This window comes from Rhipicephalus sanguineus, chromosome 7 (assembly GCF_013339695.2).
Source record: "Rhipicephalus sanguineus isolate Rsan-2018 chromosome 7, BIME_Rsan_1.4, whole genome shotgun sequence".
In the NCBI taxonomy this organism is placed as follows: domain Eukaryota; kingdom Metazoa; phylum Arthropoda; class Arachnida; order Ixodida; family Ixodidae; genus Rhipicephalus; species Rhipicephalus sanguineus.
Genome location: NC_051182.1, coordinates 56,516,334 through 56,532,175, shown reverse-complemented (window position 1 = coordinate 56,532,175; position 15,842 = coordinate 56,516,334). Strand labels below are relative to the sequence as shown.

The window sequence follows — 15,842 nt, the reverse complement described above, 5'->3', positions numbered from 1 at the left end:
GCCGCTGGAAGCGCGCCCTTGGGCCCTTTGTGCCACCTCACGAGTGATAGTCATGCATCTGCCACGCTGAAGCACCTCTGAGATGTATGTACCACCAACAGTAAATGGTGTATCTAAATAGCTCGCCGTTAGTATGCTAGAGGATGTATGCGTGGTGGCTGAGTGGCTAAACACATCACGCCACAGAGCAAGGAGTCGCTGGTTCGAATCCCCAGTCCCACTCACAGACTCACAGCTTGATCTGAGTCTAGGTTAGTCTTAACGAGTCGACTCAGGAGTGAGCTTGCCGACCTATGCCTGCAACTACAGTCAGCAGCTAACGTTTAAGAGGCATAGGTCTTGTGAATAAGCGACATTCCTGCCAAGTCACGACTACAGCCAGTAAGACGGCGTGAAACTTTGTGTGAGGACAGTCGCTTTTTCATATGTTCACGTGAAACAGCTTTGTGTGATGTTGGAACTCGGTTTTCCTTCACTAATGCATCCTCCAATGACCATGCTACCTGATTCACCCATACTTCTACTCTGAGAAGGAATATCAGCTCAGAAAGAAGGTAATGCGCAAGAAGAAACAAAGGCGGTAGATGGGATAGCATTGTGGTCGCGTTATAATCAAGTAAATACGGTACAGTAAAACCTCGTTAATTCGAAGGCCTCGGGACCGAGAAAAATATCCCAATTAAGCGGGATTCCCAATTATCCGAAACAACGCGAAATCAAAGAAATCAGCCAGAAAACGTTATGCACGGAAGTCACACCTTTATTGTGGCAAGTCAGCCTACTTGGAGAAAAATTCCTCCATGCGTGACTGACGCGTTCGGTAGTTCCCAGCACTGAAAGTCATATTTTCCAGCCTGTCAATGAGGCGCAGCATCTCAGCCTCGCCGCCGTTGCACTCGACGAAGCTGCGCACAACACTCAAGGCATCGATGACATCCGCCAAAGGGGGTGCTCGGGAGGGCTCGTCATCGCTGTCAACATTAGAGGCCGAATCGGTCGATCTTCGATGTCGGCGTAACACGTCTGCACTGTGCACTCGACATTTGCGTACTCGGAGAATCCGATTGGAGTGCACTCCTCGTCCGCGTGCAAAGCCTCATATCGAGCGCAGAGAGTCTCCCCTTCTTCATCAAACGGGCAAGTGACAGCGGTGACAGCAAACTCAGCGGAGGTTGCCTCTTCTTTCACAAAAGCGGCGTGCTCAAAACACCGTCGAATAACGGTGGCCTCCACCTGCCTCCATGCGTGAACAATGAGGCAAATACCACCGAGGAGGTCAATGTTATACTCCTTTCCGTTGTCATAGCAAAGGAGCATTCGCTTCAACAGATTGTAGCGATATATTTTCCTGGTATGGTGTATGACGCCCTGGTCCATCGGCTGCGATAGCGACGTCGTGTTCGGGGGTAGAAAGACCAGCCTGATTGCCTGCAGGTTCTGAATGTCGCCGTGAGCTGGGCAATTATCGACGACGAACAAAACGCTGCGCCCTGCGGCCGCAAACTTGCGGTCAAGGTGCCGCACGTATTCTTCAAAGAGTGCAGCCGTCATCCAAGCTTTCTTGTTGTTTTTATAGATCAGGTCATCCTTGGATGGCAGTCGTGCATTTTTGAAACAACGAGGCTTTTCTGTCTTCCCAATAACAAGCAGTGGCAGCTTGTGCTCACCGCACATGCTTGCACCAAACAAAACAGTGATTCTATCTTTGTTCTGTTTCCGCCCCTTAATGTCTGCCTCCTTCAAAGCGAACGTCTTCGTAGGCAACATTTTGTAGAACAGAGCAGCTTCATCAAGGTTGTAAACATCTGCTGCTTCGTACTTGGCGAGTAGTGGAGCCAAGGTGTGCTGCTTCCAGCCGTCGACAACAGACTGATCCGCGCTGCCACTCTCGCCACAAACAGTCACGAATGTCAGGTTGTTGCGCTCCTTAAATCGGCAAAACCATCCATTGCTGCATTTAAACTCAGAACGTTCAAGTTGCAGCGCCAGCTGGTTGGCCTTCTCACGCAATATGGTCCCATTCACAGGAAGGTGTGCTGCGTTGGCTTTCTGCAGCCAGTCGATGAGAGCTGCTTCAACGTCGGCGTACGTAGGCGGGCGTACTCGTGTACGCTTTGACGAGTGCATCTTGCTGTAAGCATCGAGAATTTTCTCCTTATTCTTGATGATGTTGCACAGCGTTGACAGAGGCACGTGGTGCTTTTCGGCGAGAGCCGTTTTCGACGCCGTCGACTTGCTGGCCTCTTCAATTAAGCACACCTTTTCGTGCAGGGACAAGCTCTTGTACTTCGGCATCTTCCTTCCAAGCACACCTCAATCAACTAATTCACAGGGAAGACACTCAAGCGGAGACAGGAGACAAATGGAGCAGTCGCACCGAATCGCACAATGCTCGCCAGCCGACATCCAAATGGCACAAAGACTCCACAAAACATTCACTTCGCTAGTATAGTGCCTAGAATATACTGGCTAGTGTGCTGAACGGAGGGGGTTTCCTATGGGAGGAGGTGGCAGGGCCGGTGATGCCTTCCAACTTTCGCCGGCAGGCAGCGACGCTTGTCGCAAAGGTGTAGCCTGCGCGCTGGTTTGGCCTCCGCAGCTTTAGTGCCTCGTGTCCGAATTTGTCTTGGTGACGTCTGCGCAGTTTTTATCGTGTTTGCGCTGTTCTTTGAGTACGCACGAGTAAATGAGAACTGCAAAGAGTAATGATGCAACGGCCGGAGAAGCATCAGGGCAGGCAGAAAACATGCTTCGTACCACTGTCAGAGTGGCTATCGCATTTTCTGTTGAAGTACATATGAGTTTTTCACTAATATTTTTGTATTAAGCAGTCGTGTGAGTATTTCCCTGCCAGCTAAACATTTTTCACTGTGTTTTGCTGATTTCAGAACTGGTATTATGACTATTTGTATTGTGCCTCTTCTGTTGAGCGTTTGTTAACATTTATGTGTGCGTTGTGTGTTTTGAACATTACTTGTGTTTGATAAGTTGATGGTTAAGTTGTGGAACAGTGGGCTTTTTCATAGTGAAGCTCAGAATATATTCTGAGTTATTAAGGTGGGGTGAAACTTCGAAAGTGAGTTTCAAAGGTTGGCTGTACAGCAGTGGAAATGAAAGCTATGACTAAGATTTGCGAGATGTCTTAAGGTAGACGCAGGTTGCATTAAAGCTCAAAAATGGTTTGAAATTGTTTAGTATTTTTTATCTATGTTTGTTTTTCTACTAATGTACTTTTTCAATAAGATCTGCCATCTGCAGGACATTGCAATTTTGCATAAAGGTAGCTACTAACGCTTTACAGAAGTGGAACTAAAATTGTGAGCGTACAACAAAAATTAGATTTGTTATGTTTTCTTACGTTTGCTGATTTATCAAACTTGCCACTTATGACTGATTTTTTATACTAAAAAATACAAATGCGCAAAGGCTACTGCTTCTAGTGCCAGTTATGTAAATGCCATTAGTTAACACGTGGAAATTTGTTTTCTAAGCCCACTAGTTCTCGAGAAAAAGGTACAGAAATTACAAAAAAATGTTCTTTTGAGAAAAACGCAGAAATAGCGTAGGGGTACGCGAGCATTACCTGTCAATGTGTGAAAGAAAAATGACCTAAAATTCTTTTTGAAACGGCGAGTACCCAAATGTGATATATTTTCTGAAAGAAAGGAATGCTGTATCAGAGTAATTTTGAAATCCCAAAATTGATTTTTTTTTACCAAAGGAAGTCTCATCCCGCCTCCAACTGTTAGTTCATTGCGGTTAAGAACAAGAGCCCATATTCACAATGGTGCGTTGCACTTATTTTTTCAGGCAATATTTCAGCCAATCACAATGCTAGACTAATGAAATTATCTAATTGAGATCTCGATGTTGACTAATGACCCCTGTTCGGTTTCATTGCACTTGCCTTTCATTCTGTAAGATGAAATTCAAGCTCCAGACACATTCGTAATGTTTTTTTTTGTTTTTTTTTTTTGTGAAGTGAGCGGTACCTTTCAAATAAAATGCATGAGTAGTGAATTCTATTCAGACTGGCTTGTGTTCATTGCATGTGGTCTAGAAAATACGGATGCCATGCTGGAAAACGCAGAACAGTGAAAGTGACCCCACCCCACCCTACATTTGAGTATAAACGACGTTCTGTTAACTACAGACTTTCTCATGTAGTACAACAATGCAGTAGGCACAGCTGAACTGCAGAAACATCGAAACAACCGATCCGAAAGTATGGGGCCTATGCTGATATCTGCAGCACTGGGTGTGCAATATTCATCCTGTTTGTGAAAGCGAACAATGTGCAAAAACTAGTGTCATAATGTCTGCAAGAAATATTAGTGTATTTGTGTAATACCAGCGTTACACGGGAATTTGCGATTACTGTCGACCCGCTCCGAGTCAAATATCTGCTCGCGAGAATTATCGTAGCCACCGATCCGACTACCTCGGCGCATGATACACTCTGCAAGTCCATGATGGTGCATCATACCGAGTGTGATGCGCCGCTAATATAATAAAATATGACCACGACTGAGAGGTGCGAATTGCAGTTGACTGGATCGAATTCGAGTAAAATCGCTGCGTTGAAAACAGCGCGAAAACGGGATGAAGGCTAAGGATAACAAACAACACAAGCGCTGTTCGTTAGCCTTCGTCCCGTCTTTGCGCTGTTTTCAACGGAATAAGATGTACAAAGTGGCCCTTCAAAGCACCCTGCTATCGTCAGCGAATGTTCACGTGTAGCAGCGAAGAATCCGAGTCGGGCTTGATCGCGATCGAAATTGCCGTGAGCCATCATTACGACACGATTCCTTGCATCTAACGTGTCAACCTTAGCTGATTGTTTTCAACTGGCAAGTTGGGTGTATCGTAGTATATTAATTGTGACTTTTCTACTTCGCTTTGGTGGTGAAGCACAGAGTCGCGAAAGCTAGCAGACGACCGTGAAGTACGTGTGAAACCTTAGCCATTTTGTAGTGCACAACCAGTTGAGGATTCTCTGCGGGCAGTAATTTGCCGCTAAGATTTCCTTCTTCCGATCGATTGTTTTGACGAATGTGTTAAAAGAAACGAAGAACACTGTATTCGCAGCAGAAAGCGCCGTGCCACGCAGCCGCAAGCGCAGGAGCCGCCGACGCGTGGTGGACCTTAGCGAGTCGCAGCGCCGCCATGCGGTGACTGTGGGAAGGCATCAGCGCGGTGGCCACGCCAAAGCGTGCGCTCAGCACACTAGCCAGTATATTCTAGGCACTATATCGCTAGAGTGGCTAACATCGCTGTTGAGATGATGATGATCATGATCGCAACCGCACGCATCGCCGCCTGGCAATTGCTAAAACATGGCGTCTACGACGTATTTCCGGTAAAAAAAACATGGCCTTCGAGATCCGTACATCAAAAAAAAAAAAATGCATGTTTTAGTTACAGCCTCCGAGATTCGCAACACCCTTTGCATATCTTGGAAGTCGCGGCCAAGTGTGCCAATTAACCGGGAAGTCGCAGACTGGCCGCACCAATTATCCGGTTAAACTTACATGGAAAAATTTGGGACCGCGCAAATAATACAAATTATCCGGGATTCCCAATTAACCGAGTACAAATTACCGAGGTTTTACTGTATATGGTTTTCCTACATTTAAAGCTTACTCTTGTGCAGTGGCGTATCAACAAGTTCACTAGTGGAGGGGGGGGTGCAGACACCCCCCCTTTCGCTTCTCTCTCTCTCCCAACACATATCCTAGATGTGTCTCAGTCCAACCAAGTTTTTTTAACACGCATACAAATTCAGTCTGCTAGGTGTCAGTCACTATGTGCAAGTTATCTGTTCAGACAGATTTCTTGGCAAGAAAAGTTAAGCAATACATTTACTAATTACACAAATTGCACCAATTACTTTTTATAGATTCTAGCAAGCATGGTTACACAGAAAAGTTGAAAACAATCATGAAATACGTAGGGGTGTTCAAACAGTAAAGCTTTCTAATCAAATTTAATTACATTCAGTTAGAGATAAAATCTAACACTGAATATCAAACGAAATAGTATACAATATAGTAGTTATACATAAGCTCAAGTACAGTGCATAAATGTGTATGACAATTTCCATCATTTAATTTCAATATTATTACAATTTTCTGGAAAAAAGCAACTTGAGATACAGGCATTGACTGAAATTTCTTTTGCTTGCAAGAACACCTGCAGTGTAGCAGCAAAACTCAGCTTGTGTTCAAAGGGGACCTGCAACACTTTTCCAAGTAACCATGGAATGGCTTTACTAAAGGAGTTTACTGCCTCACGAATCTCACGAATCGACTGCCACAAAAATTCTTAGAATCCATCAAGTATGAGCAGAATTACAGAGATTTTTCACACGCTGTAATTGCTTTCTCTCTTCTCCCGCCCTTACGAACGCGTTGGAAGCTAAGCAGGGAGGGATGGCATAGGAGAAAGAAGTTACGTCACGGGCGCGTCATGACCTTGAGCACTTTTTCTTCCTTTTCGAACATGCGGCTTACTTTCAACGCGCTTGTGAGTGCGCGCACGGGCACGTGGCAGCCTCCCGCGGCGGCCGCAGTACACTCAAACCTCGTTATAACGAACACGAATATAACAAATTATCGGTTATAACGAAGCAAATGAAGAACAGTCTTGTCATAGCTAAAATGTTACAAATAAACGTTTATAACGAATTTTCGGATATAACGAAGTTATTTTTGTGGCAGGTGCTACTTTGTTATAATGAGGTTTGAGTGCAACTGTGCAGCCCACGATGCTCAAATCAGCCAATGGCCGTGAACTTGGGTGATATGGTGTGGTCATTTGAGTAGTATATGGCATCACTTGTAGAAAGAAGAGGCAACGATTTCTAGCTGACTTCGAGAATTATTTGTGAATTCCAGGCTGCGTGCTGCGCTATAATGTTTGGCTCACGCGTTCTCAAAAGCTTCAACAATCGATCTCTAACCATGCTGAAAAAGTGTTGCAGGGCCCCTTTAAATATTTTTCTTCTCACTTTGGTCTGTGTGTGAATCCTTTTCCACGAAGATTTGGCCTGACAAAATTTCTTCAGACTTTTGGCTGCAATGTGTGAGACTGGACTACTTGCTGATCGACTGGGAAAGAACCACCTAGCAGCAAACAACGGACTAAAGAAGGGGAACAACGAAGAGGGAACGTTCAGACCTGGAAAGTTTGGTATTGTCATTTCATCTGCTGATAAGAAGTTTGTCCATCCCCGAATGCATACATTTTTACATGAACAATGAGTTTATTATGAAAGGTGGAAGGTACAAGGGTTAGACTATGGAAGAAAAAAATTCGGCAGATCCCACGCACTGTGGGAATCGATGTAATGCGAAGCAGCCAGCAAAGAGCTGCATACATCGCCTTGTTTGTCTTTGAGCCAAATGAAAGCATTCAGGCCATGGAATTTAGTCCACCACATATCGCATGTTTGCCATGCACGCATGCATGCACAGTCTAGTATACACCATGCCAATGAAACGCATATTCTGGTATATACAATGCATGACCTGTCGCTTATGTTCATCATGCACTCGTGTCGTGCCATACCAATTTTGGTATATATCCACTTAACAAAACGGCCGGAAGCACACCATGACAGTGGCATGTAAATCATACCGTACATGACATGCATAACATGATTCGCATGTTAAGACCTCTCGTTTATGTTCGTCATACAGTCACATCGCGCAATATCAATTTTGGTGTATATCAAACGAGTGAAATGGCCGCGAGTGCACCACAAGTATAGCATGTAAATCATGCCATACATGACATGCATGTCATGATTTTCATGTTTACACCTTTCATTTACGTTTGTCATACAGTCGCTTCGCGCAATACCAATTTTGGTGTATATCAAGCTAGCGAAACGGCCGCGAATGCACCATGAGCGCGGCATGTAAATCATGACCTACATGACATTATGTCACGATTCTCGAGTTACCACCTGTTATTCATGTTTGTCATAAAGTCGCGACGCACAATACCAATTTTGGTATATATCAAGCTAGGAAAACGGCCGCGGATGTATCATGAGTGTGGCTTGCAAATCATGTCGTACATGACCTGCATGTCATGTTTCCATGTTACTACCTCTCATTTACATTCGTCATGCAATCGCGTCGCGCCATACCAATTCTGGTGTATATCATGCAAGCGAAACGGCCACGAATGCGCCATGACCATGACATGTAAATCATGTCGTACATGTCATGCATGTCATGATTTTCATGTTGCCCTGTCTCATTTACGTTCGTCATACAGTCGCTGCGCGCAATACCAATTTTGGTGTACATCAAGCTAGCGAAGCGGCCGCGAATGCATCATGAGCGTGGCATGTAAATCATGACATATATGACATGCATGTCATGGTTTTCATCGTACCAACTGTTATTCATGTTCTTCATACAGTCACTTCGCGCAATACCAATTTTGGTGTATATCAATCTACTGAAACGGCCGCTAGCGCACCATGAGCGTGGCATGTAAATCAGGTTGTACATGACTTGCATGTCATGATTTTCATGTTATCACCTCTCACTTCCGTTCGTCATACGGTCGTGCCGCGTAATACCAATTTTTGTGCATATCATGCAAGCGAAACGGCCGCAAGTGCACCATGAGCGAGGCATGTAAATCATGACATGTCATAGATGTCATGGTTTTCATGCCAGAACCTGTTATTCATGTTCTTCATACAGTCACATAGCACAATACCAATTTTGGTGGATATCAAGCAAGCGAAACGGCCACGAGGGCACCATGAGCATGACATGTAAATCATGTCGTACATGTCATGCATGTCATGATTTTCATGTTACCACGTCTCATTTACGTTCGTCATACAGTCGCTGCGCGCAATACCAATTTTGGTGTACATCAAGCTAGCGAAGCGGCCGCGAATGCATCATGAGCGTGGCATGTAAATCATGACATACATGACATGCATGTCATGGTTTTCATCTTACCAACTGTTATTCATGTTCTTCATACTGTTATGATCGGCCTGCCTGGCTTGGCGCCGCTTTGACGCATGAGACGTTGCGGCTAAGACTACCCTGATTTCTTCCGGGTCAGCGGTTCCGGAGATGCCCCAAGAGCGGCGACAACACGAAGGTCGTTCGTCTAATATTCTCAAGTTGTCTGCGCCCCTCGTAAAACCCTTTGGGCACGCCTGACCGATTGACAGTTTAGGAAGAGTTGTTGGCCGTCGAGGCGGCTTGCTTTGTCGTCAAGGTGCCCCGGACAAAGGACCCAGCGTCTGGGAACCGTCTGCGGATGCATTTCCCACGTTCTCCGTGGCGCCTTGTTGCCGCTGTTTCCACAATTCGTGGTCTGCCTCGCGCATAACCATCACTGCAACAGACTACGAAATTGACTTCCACGTAAGACTCATCGTCTTCGTGCTGTGCCGTGTGTGCGCGGTGGGCAGTGTTTTTCCCTCGCCATGGGACGAACTGAACGTGCCTCTTTCTCCTTTCGTGGTTTGGGAAGGAGGCGGCGTTTCACCTTCCCCTTTTGGGGGCGGAGGTGAAGATGGAAATTTTCATTGGACTGTCCTGGCCTCCATTGTTTTTTCCTACAGGGAACCCTGGGAAGGCCAGGACATAAAATGCGAGCGCCGATGCGCTCCCGACGAGCTCTCACAAGTTCTCTCAAGCTCTCACGAGCTCCGAGAGCTTCCATGATGCTAACCCCATCATGTAGCAACACGCTACCTGTAAATAAACGTTACTGTTAACAGCTTTGGGCTCCTCTCCTCGACATCTCCCCGGGACTCTGGCTGGCTCCGGTCCTCTGGGCAGGACCCCGATCACATCAATACAGTCACTTCGCGCAATACCAATTTTGGTGTATATCAATCTACTGAAACGGCCGCTAGCGCACCATGAGCGTGGCATGTAAATCAGGTTGTACATGACTTGCACGTCATGATTTTCATGTTACCACCTCTCACTTACGTTCGTCATACGGTCGTGTCGCGCAATACATACCATTTTTCGTGTATATCATGCAAGCGAAACGGCCGCAAATGCACCATGAGCGTGGCAAGTAAATCATGACACACATGTCATGGATGTCATGGTTTTCATGCTACGGCCTGTTATTCATGCTCTTCATACAGTCACATAGCACAATACCAATTTTGGTGTATATCAATCTAGCAAAACGACCGCGAGTGCGCCATGAGCGTGGCTAGTAAATCATGTCATAGATGACATGCATGTCATGATTTTCATGTTACCATGTGTCAGTTATGTTCGTCATACCAGTTTTCGTATATATCACTTCATTTATACGGCCGCGAGCGCCCAGAGACCATGTCACATAAATCATGCTGCACATGACATGCGCGTCATGATTTGCATTTTAGGACCAGTCATTATGTTTGTCATGAATTCTTGTCACGCCGTACCAATTTTGGTGTATATGAAATTAACGGAACGGCCGCAAGAGCCTAAGGCCGTGGAATGTAAATCATGCTGTTCATGACATGCGTGTCATGATTTTCATGATATGACCTGTCATTTGTGTTCGTAATAAGGCCATGTTATGACACACCAATTTTGGTATATACATCCGATTACCGAAACGGCCAGGAGAGCACAAAGTCGTAGGCGGCTCGATAGATAGATAGATAGATAGATAGATAGATAGATAGATAGATAGATAGATAGACAGATAGACAGATAGATAGATAGATGATAGATAGATAGATAGATAGATAGATAGATAGATAGATAGATAGATAGATAGATAGATAGATAGATAGATAGATAGATAGACAGATAGACAGATAGATAGATAGATGATAGATAGATAGATAGATAGATAGATAGATAGATAGATAGATAGATAGATAGATAGATAGATAGATAGATAGATAGATAGATAGATAGATAGAAAGAAAGATAGATACGCTCAAAGTCGCAGAAGTTCGCTAAGAAATGCTTCGCATTTAAAAATAGAGGTCTAACAGTTAAACTTATACGAAAGAAAAAAAATGGCTTCCGCAGTTTAACCCTTGTGCCTTACATACCAACTAGTAGCACAACCTCGTACGCTGCTGAACAATAATTTGTCAGCAAGGGTTGATACTTCCTTTCCCTTTTCTTCTGAACTGGCTCTCCAGAGAGCACATATGGCAGCCATAAGTTCCTGTTAACTTAACCTCACACATCTTTTAAGTTCGCTAACCTAAAATAAAAAATTCATGCACAGTCAGTTCGCATAAGCGCCCTGGACTTTTGACCATGTAGGCCAGCCTTACTTGATCAATGGATGAAATCTCATTGCCATGAACATCAAGCATCAGCAGGCTGTCCCAGCCTTCCCTGCACATAGGAAAGACAAAAAAAAAAACAAGAGCATTATACGTGTCCAGTCCTCCACGTATAAATATTCTTATCGACAAAAAAACAGGCAAAACAAAAACCTCGAAGGTCGCAGGTTCAGTCCCTGCTGGAGGCAAGCTATCTTTTTGTCGACTTTACTTTCTTCACATTTACATCATAATTACTACAAATCCCATTCCCTATACTTTCCTTGGCTTTATTGTCTGTTAGGTCTAATTAATGTTGTGTCTAGCAAAGAAGAAAGTTGGACAGATCCCACACCTTGTGGGAATCAGTTAGGTGCGAAGCAATCAGTGAGCAGTTGTCTATGCTGCATTTTCTGGCTTTGAGCCAAGCGTTGCGAGGTGGATCGACGTGTTTTTGGAAGCGTAGTAGTCGTGTACACATCATGGCATTACCAGGCACGTCGACAACACTGGCGTTTAAAGGGTACCTTATGGTCTGACGTAACGTCAGCACTCACTTTAGAACACAGATGTCAGTATTATCGAAACGAAGTGCACATTACTGTATGACATTCTGCTGCTAGTAAAGACAGCATACACACGAAAGACACAAACACGACGACAAGGGCGGCACTTCCAACTGTCATACAGTAAGCGTATGGCATACAGTAAGCAATATCAACTAGGCCAAGAAGTTCTCCTGAAGTGCAATGACGTGAATGTCACACGTAACTTTCGTTAGTGAATTCCTCTGGGGTCGATCAACCCTTGAATATAGCTTGCTGAATCATAGGAATACAAATGTAATGTTTATTAGACTTCTATGAAAGCGGAGCCAACACTGGACACACAATTGACATTCACCCGGCATTACGCCTGTACATGTATTATAAGAGTACACATGGAATGTTTACTGCTTTGTTGTAAAATTAGATAGCGAGGTGCTGCAACCGCCACTGATGTTGTGTGGCTCTGTGATAGAATACCTGACTGCCACGCAGAATGCTTCGGTTCGATTCCTGCTGGGATCCTGATTTTTATTCTTTGCAGTCATTGGGTCAACGCTGCTGAAGTCGGTTTCCTTTATGCTCTCATATTTAAATTACCAATGTATGTTCTCGCCACTCCTGGGAAGGTATAAACTGTCAATCACCTGTGGCGCATACCCGCTTACCGTGGCCCGTGCTATACGTGTATGTGCCACACGTCTAGAGCAAAGGGTATGACGACGTACGCGACAGGATTTTCACGTTACAGTCGAACCCACTTATAACGATCCCAGATATAACGATCTATCGGTTATAACGACCATATTTCGGTGCACTTACGATTTTCCTATGCTACCCATTGAAATTGCGTCCACATATAGCGAACGTTTTTCAAAGCCTCCTACTTTTACAACGAACACTTTAGACCCGGTCGCGGTAAAAATATGGCGTATACCAAACGAAAACAAGTTAAAGCAGGCCTAAAGCATGAGAGGCGCGCGCTCGCGCGTGCCCCGGTCCGGTTTACTCGTGACGAAGATACCCGAGATCGGCGAGCACCGCACGCGCCGCTTTCGGACGCTACGAGCGAGGTCGCTCGCTTTCCAGTCGTTTTTTCAGTGGCAGAATGGCAGTGGGGAGTAAAAAAAAGAAAAAAGAAAGAAAGAAAGAAAAGTGGTAGGCAGCATGAAGCCTTGCAGTCAGCTTTCGCACGGCAACCTTTCCTGACGCCGTTCTCTGCAGCTACGACCGCCTGCGATGACCGCGATAACTTTTCGGCGCTTAAATGTTCACTGCGTCGACGTCACAATATGCCGCAAAATGTCTTCACGGATAAGCATCACGGATTCCTTCACGGATAAGCATCAGAAGAGAGCAAAGGCGATGTGGCGGCCGGCGATGAACGTGCCATTACGACTTATCGCCGACAACCTTATCACAGTCATCTGCAGCTATCGGCTCGGCTGCACGTGTGGCGTAGACTGTTCGGGTGACGGCGGTACAAGCAGTACAAGCGCGCGATGCCATTGCTGTTCAAAAGTTTGCCGCCGCCGCGCCGTGCGAGATAAAGTGCGCGTCGCTTCGTGTAAACGAAACTAGCTCGCTGGTGTTTAGCAACACGGGCACCGAGAAACGTTCATGCACTTACAGCGAGCGTATACAGCGTGTTTAATTAGGCGGCAACCCAAGCGCGCCGTGCCTGTCGTGCAGGGCCGTCAGAGCATCGCGGATACGTAGAGTGCGTGTTGCTTGCAAAATGCTTGTCTTCGCCACGTTGAACGAACAGGCTGCTCGCCGCACCCGTGCACGGTCCGAAGTGAAGCGGGAACAAAGAGCGGACAAATGCGCGTACAAATGCAAGCGGCCGGGCAGTGATGGCGTGAGCCGAGCAGGCGACGCGCTGCACGCAACTAGCCAGGGATGATCGGCTCCACGTAGCGGTGCCGCGGTTCATTGGAACGGTGTCGGTTCACTCCGAAGTGCAAGCGGGCCTCGCTTCACAACGCGAGAAGGCCTAACTTCTCACCAGAGGAGCTGTTAGCACTTTTCAATAAAAATGCGCAGAAAAAAAAGCGGCTTGGTTGCTAATTGCATGTTTTTAAGGGCGAGTCCATTTACAACGAACTACTGATATAACGACCAGTTTTTGCGGCACTGTCGAGTTCGTTATAAACGGGTTCGACTGTATTCGTGTCGGGACAAGATTGTCATATTCATCATACTCCTCTGTGTCTTTTTTTTGTCTGTTTATTTCCACTTATTTATTTCTCTTTCCCTCTCTGTTTATTTCTTTCTTGCTCTTTCTATCTTCTTCTTCCATCCCTTTTCTCCCTCCCCCTCTGTATTTCTCGCTTGCTTCCTCCTTCTTTCTCTCTATTTCTCACTATGTTTCTGACTCTCTCTTTCTGCATAATTTCTCTCTATTTCTCTCTTTCTAATTCTTTCTGTGCTATGCTTTACTCTCCCCCCTCACCCCTGCACAACATCACATCTCTCCTCCTCACGCTCACTTCCCTTTCCCACCACCTTGCTACACTATACTATACTATACAAGGCTATGCTATGCCCTCCTAGGTGTGCCTGGAAGGCCGAGTGGTTAGGACGCTCACCTTTGGATCAAGGGCGAGCGTCCTCCGATCCTGCCTCATGAAGAATTTTTTTTCGCCAGGAATTTCTCTCTCTTTTACTTTCTTTCTTTCTATCTTTCTTTCTTTGTCTCTCTCTGTACTCCCTCTCTCACCCATCAGGGTTATTACGGGCCACGCTGGAGAAATTGGCGCATGTGTTCTGGGAGCGCAGCAGAAGAGGACAAAGAGGATGTAGATGGCGCGTGCCGGTTATTCATGATGGTGATCATTTCTGTTTCCGGCACACAAATTACGGCGAGCCTAAAACAGCTTCGCAGTTAAAACAGCCGAGGATGAGCTCAGCTTGTGGACTGTGCTTTGCATTTTAAAGGGACACTAAAGAAAAACTATGAATTGGTTTAGATTGATAAAGTGTGCTTTGGAGAACTCTTGTGTAGCTTATTTCACCACCATAGGTTTATTATTAGAGGAGAAAACCAAGTTCAAAGTTTCATTTTTAAATTTCGTGCCGAACTTTGTAATTCGTGGTGTAAAAGATTTCAAAGAGCATTTAGCGTATTTTGGCACCACTGGCTCGACGAAATTTCCACAAACTCGTTATGTCAAGTCTCTGGCCCCCTCAGAGGACAATGAACTTCGATTTAACACGCAGGCCCAAGCAGGCGCCGTCAAAAATATGTGAAGTCACGGCAAATGGTGCGGGATTTCCAAGGTGGCGTCACCACGTGTATTTTCTTTTTGCGCGTTTTCTTGCTTATTAAGCGTCTTCGCGCAGAAAGCGTGGTGTTTTTGGTATCATGGAAGACTACTTTACTAATGCGAGAAAAATCGTTTTGCTCTTTAGTGTCCCTTTAAGGCAAAAGCCGTTAATGCCTCATACTCGCGGCGTCCGTTGTCTGTCCGTGCCCTGGCATGGTGCCAGGGCACGGATGTGACCCCTACCCCTCACACTCTCAGCAATCACTTGATGGCACAGAGGCGCATAGCAACAGTCGCGCGTTGCTCCTTTCAATGCGCGTTGTGCAACAGTTGCGCAACGCGGCGGCAGCATCCGTCCGTACTCGCAACAGCCAAGAATGTGGATTCCCCCGATACCATGGCATAGTCAGGTGAATGGCCACAGGCTTTCGCCGAACACACTTTGGAATTTACAATGTGTTCTTCAATTTTTCTCAGATTGCTAAGAACGAGCTGGCTTTGTCTTGGAGCTTTGCCGTGCTTCTGGTAAATGGTAGCTTGTACCCAGATGGGAATCTAATACAGGAGCCAATAGCTGTTCGTTGTAAAACTTAAAAAAATACAGGAGCCCTTGCCCTATCGAGAAAATGGGGGAAACTTGGCGTGTGCGTGCTTGGCGCGCTACTTTTCTTTCTTTCTTATAATAATCATATCTGGGGTTTAACATCCCAAAACCACGATATCATTATGAGAGACGCCGTAGTG

General features: G+C 45.6%; 1 protein-coding gene across 1 annotated transcript in view; it reads right to left on the bottom strand.

Annotated features, from left to right (window-relative positions):
• LOC119399458 (protein halfway) overlaps positions 1–15,842 on the bottom strand; it is a 34,768-nt gene that overhangs the window by 1,713 nt on the left and 17,213 nt on the right. The window contains exon 7 of the mRNA XM_037666257.2: positions 11,294–11,357. Coding sequence (XP_037522185.1) covers positions 11,294–11,357 — 64 coding nt within the window. The remainder of the gene's footprint in view (positions 1–11,293; positions 11,358–15,842) is intronic.